This window comes from Phycomyces blakesleeanus, assembly GCF_001638985.1.
Source record: "Phycomyces blakesleeanus NRRL 1555(-) unplaced genomic scaffold PHYBLscaffold_8, whole genome shotgun sequence".
Taxonomy (NCBI): Eukaryota; Fungi; Mucoromycota; class Mucoromycetes; order Mucorales; family Phycomycetaceae; genus Phycomyces; species Phycomyces blakesleeanus.
Genome location: NW_017265141.1, coordinates 865729 through 883817, shown reverse-complemented (window position 1 = coordinate 883817; position 18089 = coordinate 865729). Strand labels below are relative to the sequence as shown.

At 33.1% G+C, this 18089-nt stretch overlaps 10 protein-coding genes across 10 annotated transcripts; 5 read left to right on the top strand and 5 right to left on the bottom strand.

Annotated features, from left to right (window-relative positions):
- Positions 1 to 84: 84 nt before the first annotated feature.
- On the top strand, positions 85 to 689 carry PHYBLDRAFT_61057 (hypothetical protein; the record flags this gene model as incomplete). The annotated part of the gene is made up of 3 exons (XM_018440740.1): positions 85 to 103; positions 289 to 413; positions 465 to 689. 3 exons carry the CDS (start codon positions 85 to 87, stop codon positions 687 to 689), a joined length of 369 nt encoding a protein of 122 aa, XP_018292939.1.
- A 1341-nt stretch (positions 690 to 2030) lies between these two features.
- On the bottom strand, positions 2031 to 3051 carry PHYBLDRAFT_144251 (hypothetical protein; the record flags this gene model as incomplete). The annotated part of the gene is made up of 4 exons (XM_018431179.1): positions 2031 to 2114; positions 2229 to 2419; positions 2497 to 2589; positions 2958 to 3051. 4 exons carry the CDS (start codon positions 3049 to 3051, stop codon positions 2031 to 2033), a joined length of 462 nt encoding a protein of 153 aa, XP_018292938.1.
- Positions 3052 to 6231: 3180 nt separating this feature from the next.
- Positions 6232 to 6648, bottom strand: PHYBLDRAFT_111204 (hypothetical protein; the record flags this gene model as incomplete). Its single annotated transcript, XM_018428200.1, has 1 exon — positions 6232 to 6648. The coding sequence occupies one exon, from the start codon at positions 6646 to 6648 to the stop codon at positions 6232 to 6234; it is 417 nt and encodes a 138-aa protein (XP_018292937.1).
- Positions 6649 to 6795: 147 nt separating this feature from the next.
- Positions 6796 to 7799, bottom strand: PHYBLDRAFT_167231 (hypothetical protein; the record flags this gene model as incomplete). Its single annotated transcript, XM_018435606.1, has 5 exons — positions 6796 to 6912; positions 6937 to 7157; positions 7214 to 7441; positions 7511 to 7580; positions 7617 to 7799. 5 exons carry the CDS (start codon positions 7797 to 7799, stop codon positions 6796 to 6798), a joined length of 819 nt encoding a protein of 272 aa, XP_018292936.1.
- Positions 7800 to 8040: 241 nt separating this feature from the next.
- PHYBLDRAFT_167230 (hypothetical protein) lies at positions 8041 to 8523 on the top strand (the record flags this gene model as incomplete). Its single annotated transcript, XM_018435605.1, has 1 exon — positions 8041 to 8523. The coding sequence occupies one exon, from the start codon at positions 8041 to 8043 to the stop codon at positions 8521 to 8523; it is 483 nt and encodes a 160-aa protein (XP_018292935.1).
- A 1300-nt stretch (positions 8524 to 9823) lies between these two features.
- On the bottom strand, positions 9824 to 10601 carry PHYBLDRAFT_74162 (hypothetical protein; the record flags this gene model as incomplete). The annotated part of the gene is made up of 3 exons (XM_018442994.1): positions 9824 to 9973; positions 10037 to 10324; positions 10386 to 10601. Coding segments are annotated over 3 exons (654 nt in total), but the record flags the coding sequence as incomplete, so codon positions are not given.
- A 1524-nt stretch (positions 10602 to 12125) lies between these two features.
- On the top strand, positions 12126 to 12795 carry PHYBLDRAFT_61063 (hypothetical protein; the record flags this gene model as incomplete). Its single annotated transcript, XM_018440741.1, has 4 exons — positions 12126 to 12204; positions 12389 to 12446; positions 12490 to 12547; positions 12655 to 12795. 4 exons carry the CDS (start codon positions 12126 to 12128, stop codon positions 12793 to 12795), a joined length of 336 nt encoding a protein of 111 aa, XP_018292933.1.
- Positions 12796 to 13333: 538 nt separating this feature from the next.
- PHYBLDRAFT_144247 (hypothetical protein) lies at positions 13334 to 14100 on the top strand (the record flags this gene model as incomplete). The annotated part of the gene is made up of 3 exons (XM_018431178.1): positions 13334 to 13577; positions 13701 to 13962; positions 14040 to 14100. The coding sequence occupies 3 exons, from the start codon at positions 13334 to 13336 to the stop codon at positions 14098 to 14100; spliced, it is 567 nt and encodes a 188-aa protein (XP_018292932.1).
- A 781-nt stretch (positions 14101 to 14881) lies between these two features.
- PHYBLDRAFT_111447 (hypothetical protein) lies at positions 14882 to 15046 on the bottom strand (the record flags this gene model as incomplete). The annotated part of the gene is made up of 1 exon (XM_018428217.1): positions 14882 to 15046. A coding segment is annotated over one exon (165 nt), but the record flags the coding sequence as incomplete, so codon positions are not given.
- Positions 15047 to 16290: 1244 nt separating this feature from the next.
- On the top strand, positions 16291 to 17244 carry PHYBLDRAFT_144245 (hypothetical protein; the record flags this gene model as incomplete). Its single annotated transcript, XM_018431177.1, has 4 exons — positions 16291 to 16426; positions 16500 to 16513; positions 16591 to 16644; positions 16948 to 17244. The coding sequence occupies 4 exons, from the start codon at positions 16291 to 16293 to the stop codon at positions 17242 to 17244; spliced, it is 501 nt and encodes a 166-aa protein (XP_018292930.1).
- Between the last annotated feature and the right edge of the window lie 845 nt (positions 17245 to 18089).

The following is an 18089-nucleotide window of genomic DNA, read 5'->3' as shown; positions in this document are numbered from 1 at the left end:
TTTTATAATAATTAACTTGAAGACAACAATGGTGCAGTAACTTGAATATAAGCTTATAAGAAAAAAGTGAAACATATATATATTATGCTGTCATGTAAGCACAGTAAGTAAAATTGATATTCCCTGAAACCAACCCAATAGATTCAATCTATATTGCTATGAAACTAATAATAGATAATTGAATTTTTTTCTTTATATCTTATTTTCACAACAACATCTTTTTATCTCAGGTAAACAATATTTGCAATATGAATAACACAGATAATATCATCAAATCTTTACTCTTAGCCATTCAGCTTCAGTTGTTTGTCTTACGGGTCAATCAAGAACAAATGAAAATGGATATTAACAGGCTTGGAAATGAAATAATAATGAAAGGATCTCCAAAGCAAAATCTCTCTTTGTTTATTAATGTAAGTTCAACTCAAAGCAGTATTGCTGAAAACTAACCTTAACTTCAATAGACTTCAAGTGGCTTTATTTTCAAACCTGTGATCAACATTTGTAATGTCACTTTAGAACATGTTTACCAAATGATAAGTCAACATCTTGGAATCAAGATTATAGCATCCAAAAAAGCAACACTCAGAACCTGTACAAAACTTGTATGTAACGAGTTAGCCACCCTTCCTTCTGTACAAGCTCTTGACTCTCGTCCTAGTTGGGGGTCCATATCTTCATGTGATTGAACAATGATTTGCAATAAACATGCAAACATGCTTAAGAGGGATGGTATAGATTTCACCAGATGCCATCAAAATTGGGCATCCATTGCAAGAGTCAGTCATCTCTGGAAAGACTGTCAAAGGAGGCAATTGTAAGTAACTATCCACTGCAGTGTAAAGTAATATATTTAATATTGGAAGTATATGATGTATTTGACTGTTTATAACCAATAAAAATAATATTTAAAATATATATATTCATTTGAGAAACCAATAAAAATGTATTTTTTATAAAATACACTACAGTACAATTATATCTTATCCAATAAAAACAATGATTAAGCAAGAAATATTTAAAAGAATCTAAATTAAAGAAATAATGAGTTTGTAATAACCAATAGCATATAATATTTCAACTATACTTAAAGAAGTTTTGTCTAATGAAAAGACAAATATTAGCAAAAGAAAAGGTTATCATTATATTAGAGTAGGTACTATCTAGTGGAAAATCGAATATTTTACTAATTTTCAATTGAAACGGCGATTTAATTTCCAATGATTGTTATATACTTTTCTCTGTTGATGCAATTTAGTAGAAAATGTATGTGAAAAATTACGAATTTTATAATTTTTCACTAACATTTTCCATTAAATATTTTCTCAAAATCAAGCTTATTCTCTCAGCTGCAAATTAAGGTATAGGGTAACCAGGAGTGTCTGTTGTATATGTAATTAATTTATTCAATCTTTAAAGATCGAATTTATTTAAAAAAAGATTGAAATTTATAAGGATTTATTTTTCTTATATTTGACACAGTATGATGTTCTTATCAATTGATAAGTTTTCATAACTACTGCTGGAATGCTTTGTTTTTTTACTGGGTTTGTCTGATTTTATGTTTTAGCAGTCACATTTTTTTCATTAGATAACACCTCCTTTATTAATAGAATCTTAAAACAACTGGTAAACAGAGATGTATTAAAATGAACAGAAACTCAGGGTTGGAAAAAGGGAGGAAGGATACAAAACACATCCTGATTTCCCCTTCAGAACCACCTGTGAAACCACCTCTAAAACTCCTATTTTTTTAGTGTAGTATATAATGAAAGCTTTATGGATTTTATTATTACTATCTGGTATTACTATTTATTATTATTTCCCATTTTTATTATTTAAAAATATATTATAAAATCAAGCATTCACTGTACTTGGCTGCTAACTTTTTTTTATTTTTAGATAAATAAAAATATATTTGTCATAAAACAATGATTTTTTTTTTATTTTGCAAAGAACAAATCTTAAAAAGACTTGAAAAAGCTGATGACTTTTGTTTGTTTTGAGTTCGCAGTTTTCTAGAACTTGTTTCAATAGTCTTTGACAGTATTGATAAAGTTTCTGTCAACATTTTCATCTTTTAAGATATTCAAAAGTCTGCATACACACTTAAACTTTTTGGAAGCCAAATATATTCTCTTAAGAGAAACTGATGATTACACTTAAGCAGTTTCTTCATTGCTGTTGTTGTTGACTGCATTTTTGTCAGCAGCATATTATTTCATTACAATGTTTGTGATCTCATTGTCATTGATAACTCTATGAGTGCATTGTCTCACATAAAGTGAATCAGACTCATTGGTTAGGCAATCTTCAATGCACACAAGATCTAATCCAGAAATTTTGTCCAGAGCTTCTTGTAAACTCTCTGCTAAAAACTTTTCTTCCGGATGTTGCTGAATTATAGACTGGTTTACATCTATAAATCATATTTAGAATATTAGGAAAGCACAGTTAAAAGCTATCACTATTATTATAATCACTAAATTGTTTTACTATTATCTTCACTGTCTTTGTCTTCAATGAAACAAAATATTGTTGCATTCCAGTAGTTCTTAATAGTCTTTGCCATGCCAGATTCCCAAGCCTCTGTTATCTATTTCATTGCTCCCTGTTGTGAATGAGTATTGATTACTGCTGAATCTGAGAGTAAGACTGAAGGATAAAATAATATCCTCAGCTATTCCAGTCAAACGGATCTCCCTTTATGATATTATCTAATACACAGATCATCATACACATAATTGATTATTTATTATTATCACCATGACATGGGATATACAAATACATATACATTAAATATATGGCATCATTATATTTCATCTACATATTTCTTTTATTATACAAATACTTAATTGAGAGACTACAACTACAACTATCTAATATTATGAAACATTACCCGAGTATCTGGGTCGGAATACTAAAATATTACCAATAGCATAAATGCTCTTCTTTACCAAAACTCTTGGACTGATCTGACTGGAGAAGTATCATATCAATTGGTCTTTCCAGATCTTTCCAGAAGAACAATACTCCTGGAAGATGACTCATCGTGATAAAGATTACTTAAGCACACACTGAATTACAAATTAGAAAAACATATAAATATCAGTAGATAGTTCCGTGTAGAAAGACAATCGAATTTTATCATTCTTTACTTTTCTTTTGAAATAAACAACCTACACAAGTTCTCATGAATTCTTTCGTCTATATTATATTTTGCTTTATTTTCTCCCCACAACACTCACAATTGATCAATTTCAAAGATATTATCAATGACTCTAATCTTATCTTGAGAGCTATTTTGAATCATATCAATATATTGATAAGCCTTGACATACTATTTATTCTTGACATAAGGCTTGAATGTTTAAATAATACCATCATCAAATGGCTGAAGGTGGGAAGTGATGTTTGGTGGCAAAAAACGAAGATCCTCATTTGTAAGCGTAAAATTGACTATATGACCAGAGAAATTGTTAAGAATTAAATGAATCTTGCTAATTTTAAGCTTTCATAAGGTAGACTGATGTCTCCAATGGGACTGCATTGAGAAGAAATAACCATACTATGAAAAGAAAGAAAACACTGTTCATCTAAGTTTTCTTGAATATTTTATTCTTATAAAGCTTTTATATCAAAGCAAAAAATGAAAATGATTCAGATAAAAATTGAAAACTTTGGTTAAAACAAAGTGGCAACAGTAGCACACTTGTAGTTCAGTTTTCTTTTTCTTTATTTAATAATTTGTATATACTCATCTTCTAACATTTATGATAATACTTCTTCCTAAAGTTTCATATACATTTTTTTATATTGTTATCAATTTTAAGTATTTATTATCCATTTATACTATATATTTATACAATCTGTTCATATTATCTATTCATACTACCCATTTATACTGCTTGCTTGTGTAAATTAATAAAAATCTTTCAAATTTCAATAGTTGCCATATCAGTCAGAGACTCTTGTATAAATTCAATTGCTATATTTTGTGTCATTTGATCCCTAACTTTATCTACTTCTCTATTGTTTACGTCAATTGAGTGCACAATTACTATTGTAAATTAAATGCAAGATTCAAAGCTTTTCTTCAAAGTTAATTGTTAACATCAATTGAGTACACAATTACCATCATGAATTACATGCGAGATTCAAAGCTTTTTTTCACAGTTAATTTTTAACTTGTTCCTATTGTTCATGTCAATTGGGCACACAAATATTATTGTGGATTACATGCAAAAGAAATTCATTAACCCAGTTTAAAAATATAGAAGGACTGAATGTATCAGAACTAAATTGTAATTGACACTCAGTCCCAGTATTATCCAATCATAAGACATTGTCTTATTAAGAATCACTGTAGGAAAATATTGACCAGTTTTTTGAGAAAACCTGGCCATGCCTGGCAGATTTTTTAATCTCCTCCATGATTTACCATATTTAGAGTGTTTTAAACCTATCTTGGTTAGCACACACTTGTACTTTATTTGTTTTGTGATGTATTGAACTCAGACAGCTGTTGTGAGTAATAAAATAAAGAAAGACTGTTTTTTTGTTAGCTATTGTGGTCAAAGATGCAAACATGATCAATCAATTAGCTTTACTATTAATTCGGTTTTTTTCTAGTATAAGCCATTTTAAATAGAATTGTTAATGTCAATGAACTTCATTATGGTTTTAAGTAATGGTTGGAAAAGAAGCGCATATAATTGTATTAAATAAATAAAGGAAAATAAAGGAAAAAATAGTCTACTGGCACTGATTTGGCAAGGGCCAGACTATGTGCTGCTTGGTCTCATCATTAACATCATGGACAAGATCAGCCATCTCCTTGATGGATTTCATTTCGATAATTTTCTTCTCACATGGCGTGATATTCTCCCATGTAAGAAACAAAAATGGGTCTGTGCTATTAACCCCGAAAAGATACTCAATGGCTGCAAAGAGTCTGGTCACTCCGTTGTCATTTTGGGAAAAGAATTTGCAAACAAATCCATAACTTTCAAGAAATATAATAGAGTAATGATTAATATCAACTTTTAACAACATATAATACAACTAACAGTACTTACTCCCTAGGATTTTCAAGCACAACAAGATTATTGGCTCAAACATACCTACTGTCAAAAGAGGACCGGACTCTGTACACCACCGAGTCTTTCCACATTTTGTTGGTGCAAACCACCTCATCGTTTTCTGCAAAGAAATGCACCCCTTGCTCTTCCCAGAAAGGCACCAAAGTGGACAACAGGTCCGAATAGCTCATTCCAATGGCACTAGCCAAATCAGCCAAAGAGTGTCTCATAGGACTTGACCAAATCTGAGGACCAGCAACATCGTCACTTGCAACCTCAAAGTTGCTGGTCCTTCTGTCCATTGGACCCAAGACAGCAGGGCGGTTACCAGAGCAGTGGTTGATAGCTGCCATCCGGAACAAGACGTTCTCCATGTTCTTGCCAGGCTCCTTCCTGGACTTTACAGCTGCACTGTAAGCACCAATTGTGCGCTCAATCGGCCTACAGCTGTATGCCCTCATTGGCCCCATCTCACTCAACATATAAGCGAGATGAACCAGTATATGCTGGTTCATCACAAAAATAGTTGGCTTTATTCGCTTTTCAGATACCTTCCAGTGGAGGAACTCATGCCAGTGGATGATTGCTCTATAAAGGTGATTAATTATTGCTTAATATATATCTGGTAAACTTACCCCTCCACTACCAGGATATCTTCCTCAGACACCCACCACTTCTGGGCTATCCTATAAGCACAAACAAGGCCTTTTACAGCTTGCTTTGTATCATCAAAAATGAAGTGGTCTATGACTATGGTGGGCACAACAAACAAGAGAAAGTCTACCCAGTCAACAGCCTTTCTCTTGCCGTTTGCCTCTTTAAGCGATCTCCAACTTCCAGTGAATATTGAAGGTATGTCTGCCCTGGATGCGCATACTGCCCTGTCAATATCCTCTAAAGCAATATTCAAGGCAAACACGTACCCCTGTAGGCGGAATTCCTCCTGGAGTTTAATACCATGTGGCTGCCTGGTTTGGCCTTTGATATCCATGGCAAACTTGTCTCCAATTGCCTTGTACATCTGATGGCCTGTACCATGCCTGATGAGATACATCTCATCTTGATCAAAGAAGGCCGAGCTTGTGAGTGTAGGCAAGAGTGTGAAGGCATTATACTGATTGCTACCATGTCTCTAATATGATATTAATATTTAAACTTTTGTTGAGTTAGAACCTATGTTTCCTACAGAATAGCGTATGCTCTCCACATCTCTCAAAGTCGCAGGACCCTCTCTTTCCACAATACACATGGTTCTAAACTCGCTGTTTGCTTGTGCAAAACAATGTTGGCAACCATACTGCGAGTTGTGGTGCGTCAGGTTCATCAAGTCAGAGACAGCTGGAGTATCTCCAGTTGCCATAACAAGATGAACCTTTGCAACCACATACCCACCACCAGTCTGGAACCACAGGCCGGTAGTCCCCAAGGCATTAAGATCTTCGACAATGGGCTCCAGGAAAGAAGCAATGTTTTTTGGGTGCTCAGGCCCTGAGATTATGGCCAGCTGCATCATATTTTCCTTCTTATATCTAAATAGATTTTTTAGTATATTTACTAAAGTCGTCATTTTTGTTTATCTTTGTGTAGGTTTGATATTGAAGTTAATAATATAAACAACAGTAGCTGACATCTTGGAATCCTTAAATGGGTTGAACTGGTCAACAAACATAGAAACCAAGATGTCATTCTGGCCAATAACTCCTCTTTCAATCAATCAGCAAACAGCATCTCCATCAAATATGTCTTGGCGTGTACCAGACTGGCCTTCAGCTAAACGTCTAGCACCATAAGTCATCTTAGCACGTTCTTCGGGGTGTCCAAGCTTAAACCTCTATTGCTCTGAAAGAGGCACGACCTGATATGTCTGTGCAGGTATTATTCTATTCCCTCTAAGCTTGTACTGAGCTTCTCCGCAAAGGGGACACGTCTCATTCTCATCAATGTCAATACTTTCTACAACTGTAGAGAACCAACAGCATCCTTTTACGCACATGTCATATGCAGTAGCCTTTATAGGATACTTCTCCTTGAGCAAGGTTTTCATTTTGTAGTAGGATAAAAGTGAATTGATGTTGGCTAATATAGTAGTAAGTTTATGTAATATGAAAAATGAATATTATTAATGCACTTACGTGATCCACATTCTTTCATATATTCGTTGAATATTTTGACGGACTTGTCAAAAACATCTCTGGAAACATTTTTCTCAAAAAACATTGAGAACAGTTTCAGACTAGCGGCCTTGGCACGGCTGTTTGGCTTGTACAAAGGAATTCTTTGCTCGTATTCGACATTGTATTCAGCTGTTATGTTATCTGAGTTGTCAAGATTGCGGATACACGAGTATCCTTGGCCATCATCTTCGATATATACATTAAAATAATTATATTTAATACTAATATTATAATTGTCTTTCATCCATTTCTTACCAGACATAGAATCAGTATCATCACTGAAGTCGTTTTGGGATTCAGCCTGTACAGAGACAGCATTCATGCTCTACATATCATTGCTACTATTATTGTCTGCACCAACAAATGCACGATAGGCAGATTCACCATCAGTAGACATATCGTCAGAATTGCCCAGATTTTCAAACACTGTAGTCGAATAAAAGTCTTCGCTTTCATTTGGCTGTTCTTCAAACAATAATTGATTAATAAAATCATCAATTGCCTCATTCTCGGAAGAATGGTTAAGTAAAATATTATTATTCATTTTGAAAGTATGTTTGTAAGTAAAAGAAATTGGGTGTATAAGGGTGTTAAATGTGTTTAGAAAATGATATTAACATTTATTCCTATAGTCTGTAGAAGTCATTGTGTCCTCAGTTCATAAACGGGTAGCTTGATAATTATACGCTAATTAGTTTGAAAGAATTTTTTTTAAGTCTTTTCTTTCTTTGTTTTTATTCTAACTTTTGCTCTTCTTGTTTTTTATTTTACACTTATTTCTCATTATGTCAAGACCCAGCAGAACCAAAATCAATATTTGCTTAGCAACTTTAGAAGAAGGTTTTGCTAGATTGAGAGCACAGGTCGAAAATGGCCAGCCCATACCAACACAATTTCTTCAAGAAAGTCCACAAGGCGTGGTAAACCATCATGTGCACGCCCTTGTAGAAGACTGTGTTCGAGACATCAAACGACCTGCTTTCTATGTACAGCCCAGAAATTGGTGTCTCTCAACAAAAATGCTGAAAAGAGCCATACAAGAGCATTTGACTCAAGGTAACAAAAATGCTGCTCATGAAATGTACAAAGTCGCAGCCAAGCTTGCCACGAAGTTAGTACAATCAATTTTCATCAAGGCTCGTACAAACAACACGCCCATAACAACATGGGGTGCTGTACCAGACTATACGAAATCAAGGCTTGCTTGTATGCTTGAAAGAAAAGCCAACAAGAGAAATATTGCTTTCAGAAGGTTTGAGACTTCTTGAAAAGCATTGTTTTTGCTCTCTCAGAAGTAGAAGTATATTGAATCCCGTTCAAGATCTAGTTAATAAGTAAGTTTTATAAAACCATTGAGACATATACAAATATAATCACAACTAATTCAAATCAATTATTTTGTTCTATTTGTTTTTTAATAGAATAGGTAATGCTGAATCTTATACTGAAATTATAGAAAAATACAATAAATCTATTTTTTTCTTTTCAAAATCGCCATTAATTTTGAAGTAATTATTTATTTCCTTTGTACACTTCTTCCAATGTTTTTTCTATTGTTTTGTTTTTTTTTGTTTTTCTGATTTATTGTTTTTTGTTTTTTTTTTGGATTTTTTTTTTAAAAAAAAAGCATAATTTAAATAAAAATCTATAAAGAAAAAACATAATTGTTCATGATGTAATATACATTTTTTAACCAATGAGAAAAATAATAAAGTGTCTATAAAATGTTTAGTTTTTAATAATATGTGTGTTTTATTGGCTAAAAAAGAGTAATAATGACTAAATAAGGCTTAATGTATCAACATTATATACATCTGATTTGCTGAGATATGTAACACTAACAACATAATTCTTTATTTTCATTAGCCAAAACAACCTGGTCGACCTGGCTAAAGACAGTACCTTTTGACCAGGCCGGGATTTTAAATTTTGCCATTTCCTACAGTGAATAACGCTAATCGTAAATACTTTTCTGCAAGTCACGCAGATTCAGCCAATAGTATCTTGTATTTCTTCAAAAAAAAGAGCACAATATTTGAGAAAAAAAGGAAAAAACATAGGGGGGGATATTTTGTGCTGAAAATGCCAAAAGTATCTTACTTTTTTAATTATTTTTAAGTACAAACTAAATTTTAATTTTTTATGTCTAGTGAATAATTTTCACAAGGCAATTTTTATACATTTGATTTTATAGTTTATATAAGTCTTTTATATTAAAGAAGAGAGTAGAAATTTGATGTTTATTGAGAAAAAAAATAAATTGAAAGAGAAGTCTTGTAATCTATGACTTTAGGTCTGCTTTCGCAACCTATTAGTTGAGTTAACAACAGAGTTTACCTTTTTCATAAGGTCCAACAAGACTTCTTTTTGCTCAAAGGTTTTGGAAGAGGTATACACCTGCTTCCAAATTCTCTCCAAACTTTCATTCATAAGCAGAAGATTTGCTCTCTGCTCATCTTTGCTCATTTGGTCTTCCAACAAGGCAATATTATCTTCTGAAATAGTATTGTCATCGTTTTCATCAAGCCCAAACAACGCAGCTGAATCCAGTACGACATTTCGTCTTACTGTCACTGGCAGGTCAAAAACTCGAGAGACCAAGAAGATATGTTTGCACAATCTAGCAGAGTCTGGGCAAGAGCAATCATGTAAGTGGGTTGTGAACTTGATAAAGTATACCAGTTCACAACCCTCTTCAAAAGATTTGCAAGAATACATCTAATATAACAATATTAATTATAAATTATAAATTATATAAGCAAATGTTTTATATAATATTACCTTGTATGCTTGCAATGCTTGCGGTTCAACTTCTTCAATCAGACCATTTGCTTTTTCGATAGCAATAACACTGGCCCTTCTCTTTCGTTCTGTGTCATCCACACTAAGTCTGATGCTCTTAATACCAAAATAGGTCTCAAGAGTATCCTGACGGTAATCTCTCTCAGCTAACTGAGAAAGTAGATATACAATCTTGTCATTTCTACAGTTGCGAGACCGGCCTAAATAAAAGAACTTTAGTTGGTTATGATAAGACTCTGTCAAATTGTTTGTATGGCATACAGCATTCTACAAAAACAATTATAAATTAGTTTTTATAACCAGACAAAAAAAACAATATTGAATATACCTGTCTCCATGCCTTAACCCAACTTTTTTTCTTTGGTTTCCATGTAACCTCCATATAAGACGTTAAGACAGGAAACTGCATGACATAGTCTAATCTGAACTTTTGCCAATGAGCATTGTAGTCGGCTTCATTATCACTATGCATTATCAAGTTCAATGCAGCACGAATGTTGGCCTGGACATTCTTGGTGTCAAGGTGGGTGTTGGAGATTGTTACCTAATAATATTACTAGTTAATATAGGTTCAATGTTTTAAGTAAAATACATTAATAAAATTAACTTCTTGATATGACTTTGCCAAGCATGTTTGATATGCCAATGGCACAAAAGGATTTGAACTGAAGGTCCAAATATATTCCGGATAGTCTTCTGCTCTATTGGCTATAATCAATCATGATCTGTTTGATCTTCAAGCTATTGGTGTCTTTCAACCAATTCAACCATCTTGTAATAGTATAATTACATTTGATGCTGATGACAAAGAAAGCAACTGGAACTCCCTTGTTAATTACAGAATTGTATACGATCACAGACATCAGATAATGGTTCTTATTGTCAAGAAAAGACTTGCAGGTTTTGTAGATTGAGTCAAGATATCAGTCCTCTGCATTTTCTAAAAACTAATGATAAAACAAATTCAAGTGATAAATAGTATATTCTTTTTGATATATATTTAAATATTTGACTATATATATATGTAATATTTGTAGTTATCTTCTTCTGCCAAGGGGAGACCCAGCTTACAAGAAGAGGCCCAACAGAATTATATGTGTCAAACATAGTTTGGTAGCCCTTTTCTTGAAGGAAAGCAATCCATCTTTCAATACTTATCTCATCTTTGTAGTGCTTTCTAGCACTGTTGTTGATTCTAGCTACAATCGCATTATGAACATCTTTATACTGTATCATCATTGCAGAAGGAATAGATGTCATTGACATAGAGTTCTTCATCTAATTAAAGACATTATAATTAAAAATATATAATAAAATCTTATTTTAACGTCACTATATATTAATAAAATAACTCTTCTAGTTTTACATCTTCAAGTCTTAGAAGTCCCTTAATGGCTTTCCAGTCAAGGTTTTTCTCAACGTGTTCATTGATCCAGATATGGGCTTCTTCAGAGAGCCAAGAGCAAGAGATATCAGAAAGCTCAAGAGGATTGTGGTTATTATGCCTTCAGTTGTAAACTACTGTTACTTTACTGCCGTTAAAGAACTTAAAAACTAAAGCAGCCAAGAATCCCACCTTGATGCTATTACCCATGGTATTTCTACGCTTAACAACAGGAAGCTCATCATTTTCAACTGCTTGCTTCTTCAAACTGTCTGCCTTTGTGCCAGAATGATCGCATTTAATATACTGAGTTACTTTGATCAGATTAGGATCGATCAAAGCACCAACAGGAACCTTTTTCTTCGACTTGTTACTGTTTTGAACGACTCAGTTGGCATGGCAAGCTGGGTTGTTTGTGAACCACAGCTGGTACTCTTCTTCAGCTTCAAAGACAAATTCTTCTGTCTCATTTTTATACGTAGGCATGAAACGGTAGATGGTCAAGGTGCGAGGGTCAAAAGTGATATCATTCATTATTATAGTATTGATAAACAAATCAGTAACAAAAACATGTAAAAAATTCTACACAATAAAACAAATTCCAATTTTTTTTGGAAGGATTTGTGACTTGCAGAAAAGTATTTACGATTAGCGTAGCCGTCCTACAGTGAATGTTAATAAGCAATGACAAGTAGACTAAGCAATAACAAAGAAGTAGCTGGTAACAAATCACTTAGTAATAACTACTTATGTGGTATTTCAGGTACGAAACAATAGAAAAATAAAATATTTGATAATAGAGACGTATAGAAATACTTTGAGACTGTATATAAATTGTCTTTATTCATAAATAAAAAGTGTCCCTTTTTATAAGAAAACACAATCTGCTCTTGTCATTACGTCTTAGTTTCTTAAGGCTTTCTTCCTTTACTATATTTGGTTATTAGAGTGTATTTACTGCTTAACTAGTGTCAGTGTTACAATTATGACATCAAGTCATAAATCGTACTTCTTTAGCTCTTAGCTATTCTTTTCTCTTTTATACTAGAGCTTTAGGACTTCCTACTAAATTAGCTCCATATCGATCTGACACAGTTTACCCAGCAGTATGATATAATTATCTTAACAATCTTTAAGATATTATCTACAGTACTAACTGTAATAATTATTGGGCTGATTACTTAATCATTTATATAAATTTTATACTGACAAGATGATAGCTACTACGCTATCCCAATATGAATATGTTCTTATATGTGATAAATCCAACATCCGAGTGTCTGGATCACCACAACTTAGTAAATATTATCTCTTAGTCATTCACCAATTATATCATATATTTCAAAACATATAAATATCTCAAATATTCCAACAAATAAACATTATCTTTATCTTCATATTTTTTCTATTCATATTAACGTATTGTGTGACTTCTCGCACATTACAAACTTAAGTCATGTGACTTAGTAATGTTGTGTGTCAGACATGGCATAGTGGAAGTATGGTGCAATTGAAGATAACCATCTAAGTTTTTGATACTTTTTCAAACGTATGGTGCGTTCAGAGATAAACATCTAAGTTTTTGAGTGTTTTTCAAAGTTCTATATTTTTTGCTACAGACAAGCTACCCAGAATTGCTTGAATAAAAAGTCATAGACCTTCAAAGTCAAGAGGTATCTGTAGAAAATAGCAGAGTTCTAGTTCTTTTTTTAAATATTGAAAAATTATTTTCCCCTGTCTATGTCAGAGATTAATAGTATTGTTTCTATAAAAGAATATTTGTTTAACATATACTGCCATGTTTAATATGTATCTTATATTTATTTTTGGTTCATCAATCAAAACATTTCTAAATACTTAAACCTTTTAATCTACAAAACAATTTTGTCAAAATGCCTCCTGCCAGCAAGAAATCAAAATTAGCAAAAAGCAAATCCCAATCAGAATCTGGAAATTGTTTCTTTAAAAACATAGAAACCAGCAATAACGACCTGATTGACTTATTTGAGATTGACATTGAAGAAGATATTACTGTGGATGACAGAGAACTTCAGGGAATTGCAGATGATGTTACTTCTGCCATCTATTCTAGCCACTTCCTCAAATGGCATGAGGAAGCTGATAAGTCTCTCCTTGGTACATATCAGAAGAATTCATTAACAACTGAGTAGAGAAAGAGAAAGACTATGAAGGAATCTTTTTATTCTAAAAGAAATTATCTTCTAACGGAAAAGAGCTTTACAATTTCAAGTTGAAAAGAGTCTGTCAATGAAGAATTAAAGCCAGTTGAAGCTACTTCTAGAAAAATATCTGCGAATACAATTTCTCTTCTCAAGCTTGCCTTTAACAATATAAAAGAAGAAATAGCTTCATTTATCTGTATAAGTGATTCATCTCTGCCAGTAGACTATTACGAGCTTTGCAAACTCAAATCTGTTGAAAGTTACTTAAGATATAGACTCTCAGAAAGTAAGACAATGGAAGCATCCAAGAAAGCAGCTATGGAACTATGGCTACTGTGGTATACACACCACAATTGAGTGAAATACAAACTCCACAATCCAGAACGGATACTACACTTGCTAATGAACCTGGCAGGGTCACATCTCAGGAACGTAAAACACACCAGGCACTTGTACACTTCACACTGCTTCAGTGATAACCAACCATTAACTAACGGAGATCTTAAGTTAGGGAACCAAATGTCTATATAAACAGCTATGATCTTTTTTCTTAAATAAATAACACTCTCACAGTATCTACTTTTCCCATTATTGAGATACTAACCCATAAACAATCCCGAATATCTCAGCTACATACCAATAGTTATCGACCAGCAATGATAAGAAAATATACAAAAGAATATATTAATTTCTAATAAATTGCATTACATCAGCAAAGAAAACATGCTATTCATTTCTCTTTGTTTCCTGACAAGGACTTTAAGGCATCTATTTGCAAATAGATTCAGCAACAGAAGCCAGAAAGTCGCAGTACTATTCTGGTTAAGAAATATATCAATGAGGTTGTTATACTAAAAAAAACTTGGAATTCCAGGAAGTGTCTCAACGAGTACAGTTTGGAAATATAGTAAATTCAAAAACTGGGCCAGCAAATGTAAAATTTGTACTCCGCAACTTATATCTTCTTGAGTTCTTATTCTTTTGCAATAGTTTTAATACACTCTAGAACATCTGTTAAAGAGCTACAACATACTATGCTAGTATAGATATATATATATAGTATTAATAAAAAGTTATATGAAAAAAAGTGGAAATTTTCAGTGGTCCGGTTTTTTAGGTAAAGGTATCTTTTTTTTATTTTTCATTAATAAGATACCCTTTCTTCAAAATGCATTTATGCATTCTGCTTTGCATGGATTCAATTAGATTCTTGCACATCTCCTCTGGTATACTATCCCACTCATTCTGAAAACGGGATCACAATTCCCTCATTAAGCTGAATGGCTCTTCATATTGGTAGAGTTTACCCTTTGTGTACACCCAAAGGTTTTCGATGGGATTAAGGTCAGGCAAAAACGGTGGGAAATCAATGACCTCAATTCCCTCTGCCTTCAACCACTTTCTGGTATTGGCTGCAGTGTGTGACTGGCGTTATCATGCAAAAACATGATATTGGACTTGATGAGATTCTGCTTCTTCAAGGCCTTCAGTAAGCCCTGCTCCAAAAATGTTACGTATTTTGGGCTTGTCATGGTTTCATTGATCTTGAGAAGCTCTCCGTGACCTCTGGACAAAAAGCATCCCCAAATCATAACGTGTCCTCCAGCACAAACAGGGGAAGTCTTACACTTATATTTTTTAATTGCCAACTTCTTCAACTTCCACCTCCATCTCTTTCTATCCAAGCCAAAGTGATTCATCTTACATTCATCTGAGAAGACAACACACTTCCAGTCCTCCATGGTGAAGTTGATATAGTTCCTTACAAACTCCATATGCTGCTTGCAGATAGCGGGGTTTGTTTTTACCTTCAGAGGTGGTTACAAGGTACAGATGAACCCAGATGCTTTTAGCAAGGTGCGGATTGCTGGAGCCTTGAGAGCAAAACCTTTACCACATAGCCGTCTCTCTGCCTCTGTTGTTGTCATAAATTCCTCATTTAGGAATGCATAGATGATACGGTAAGCAAGCCTTTCATCGATTTGGGCAGGTCTACCCCCAGGAACTGAGGTAGAGATGTTCAATTTTCTTCAATATCTCTTGACGGAAGTCTGCGAAACACCAACAATGTTTGCTACCTTGGCTGTAGACTTTCCATGTCTAAGTTCAACTTCAATTGAAAGTATTTTGTTGCGTGATATGGGAGACATTTTTGCTTTAAAGTTGAGCAAAGGAACAAGGAAAACTCTGAAAAATTCAACATAATATATCTATTTTGTTTGCATAATTGTGATGTAATGACAAGACACACTCTGTATAAAAATTATCATAAAGCAGCTCTGCATTGAAAGTAAAGATATAATGCTTTACTTTATTTTTTGGCCCATACCTAAAAAACTGGGCCACTGAAAATTTCTACTTTTTTCATATAACTTTTTATTGATACTATATATATATCTATAATAGCATAGTATGTTGTAGCTCTTTAACAGATGTTCTAAAGTGTATTAAAACTATTGCGAAAGAATAAGAACTCAAGAAGATATAAGTTGCGGAGTACAAATTTTACATTTGCTGGCCCGGTTTTTGAATTTACTATATTTTCACGAATGGGGATATATCTTCAGAAAAATTCTAAAGATATTTTTTATAATGGTCATGAGTGAGCCAACATTATTTAATATCAAAAGAAATGGGCAAATCGAATGATGGGGTATAAGATAAAGATGTCGAGCTTTGGTGAGAACGACAAAGTAACTATGCCACAGCTATCAACTGATGAAGTAGAACATGTCCTTGTCACCCATGATGAGTCGACTTTCTATTCAAATGATAGAAAAGAAGCTATGTGGCTAGTGGAAGGTGAAAATTCAATTTGAAAGAAGGGTCCTGACATGTCACTAATGATTAGTGAATTCAAATATGTATGCCATAGTACAATGTCTAATGGTGCAAGGTCTAGTCAGGAGGTATTCCATTCTGGAGCCAATAGAGATAGGTACTGAACTAGTACTCATATGTTAAAGCAATTGGAGAGTAATGCAATTTCTCTATTCGAAGTAATTCACCCTGGATATAAGGTCATATTTGTATTTGATCAAAGTACAAATCACAAGACGTACAGTCAAAATGCTTTAATAGCAAACAAAATAACCTTAGGTGACAAAGAAGTTTAAGAAAATGATCTTTGTATACTGAGAGATACTACTTTTGTCTAAGATGGTAAAGAACAAGTACAGCTGATGTACTATGAGAAGGACGAGTAGTTCACAAAGAAAAGTAGGCAGTGGGTGACGAAGAAGATGAAATACGCGAAGGGTGTCTGTACAATCCTAGAGGAGCATGGTATGTGATTGGAGAAGAACTCATACAATCTTACCAAGAAATGGAAATTGGACTGCAAAAACAATGCTTCTGAAGATAGCAAGTACTGTGCACATCATTTTCTGGCTTCTCGGCCAGATTTTATGTCACAGAAAACTGCACTTGATGAGGCCATTGAAGTATCTGGCCACATCTTTGAGTTATACCCTAAGTTCCATTGCGAATGCAATTGGATTGAGAGGTATTGGGGCACTACCAAATGCGAAGCTCAGCTTCTATGTGATTATACATATAAGTCCCTGGATAAAAATATCCATTCTTTCTTTGATCACACTGGAAAGCTTCAAATCATCTGAAGATACTACAACTGCTTGTGATGCTACATTGAGGCATACAGCCAAGACATGAACGTGAAAGAAGCCCATGATACTGTCATGAACTTTACCTCAAGAAAATATACTTTTCATTGCCATGATGAAAGAAAGAAATAGACTCTTACCCTCCCTTTTAATATTTGTATTTGTATTTTTTCTCTTTACTATAATTTGTATTTCATTTTTTACTTTTTTTTTAAAAAAAATATATATATTAACTTGACTTGTCTGATCTACTAAGCATTAACCCTTATATATCAAATATAATTTTTTTAATATCACACGCAGACTTTAAACCAATTTGGTGTCGGAGTTTTGTCAAGAGAAAATTGAAATAATTTTGAAAAGTTTGATGTTTATCTCCAAACACACCTTATATGACTTTTGCAAAAATCAAGTTATTGTATAGCTAGACTATGAAAACAATACATATCATCATTATCTATTGTTTCTATGGTCCAGATATTTTCTGACTGTTCTAAATAAAAAGTCATATACCTTCAAAGTTGAGTCATAATAGTAGATCTACAGCAGAGTTTGACTTTTTTACAAAATTGAAAAAAAAAACATATATAATTATTACTAATGAAATTTAAATACGCTTTCCAATAGGGGGTTTCATTAACTGTTTTAGATTTTATTTTATTTTTTCTGAGCTTGAAAAAAGCCAATGATTGGCTAGTAAAAATCTCTCAAAAAATAAAATCTAAGAAAATAAAATCTCAAATCTTGCATTAATAATTTTAAGATTCTATTTTATTTTTGACTTAGTGAATTTTGCATAAAAATATAATAAATTATAAAAAAAACACTTGGTGTGGACAGAC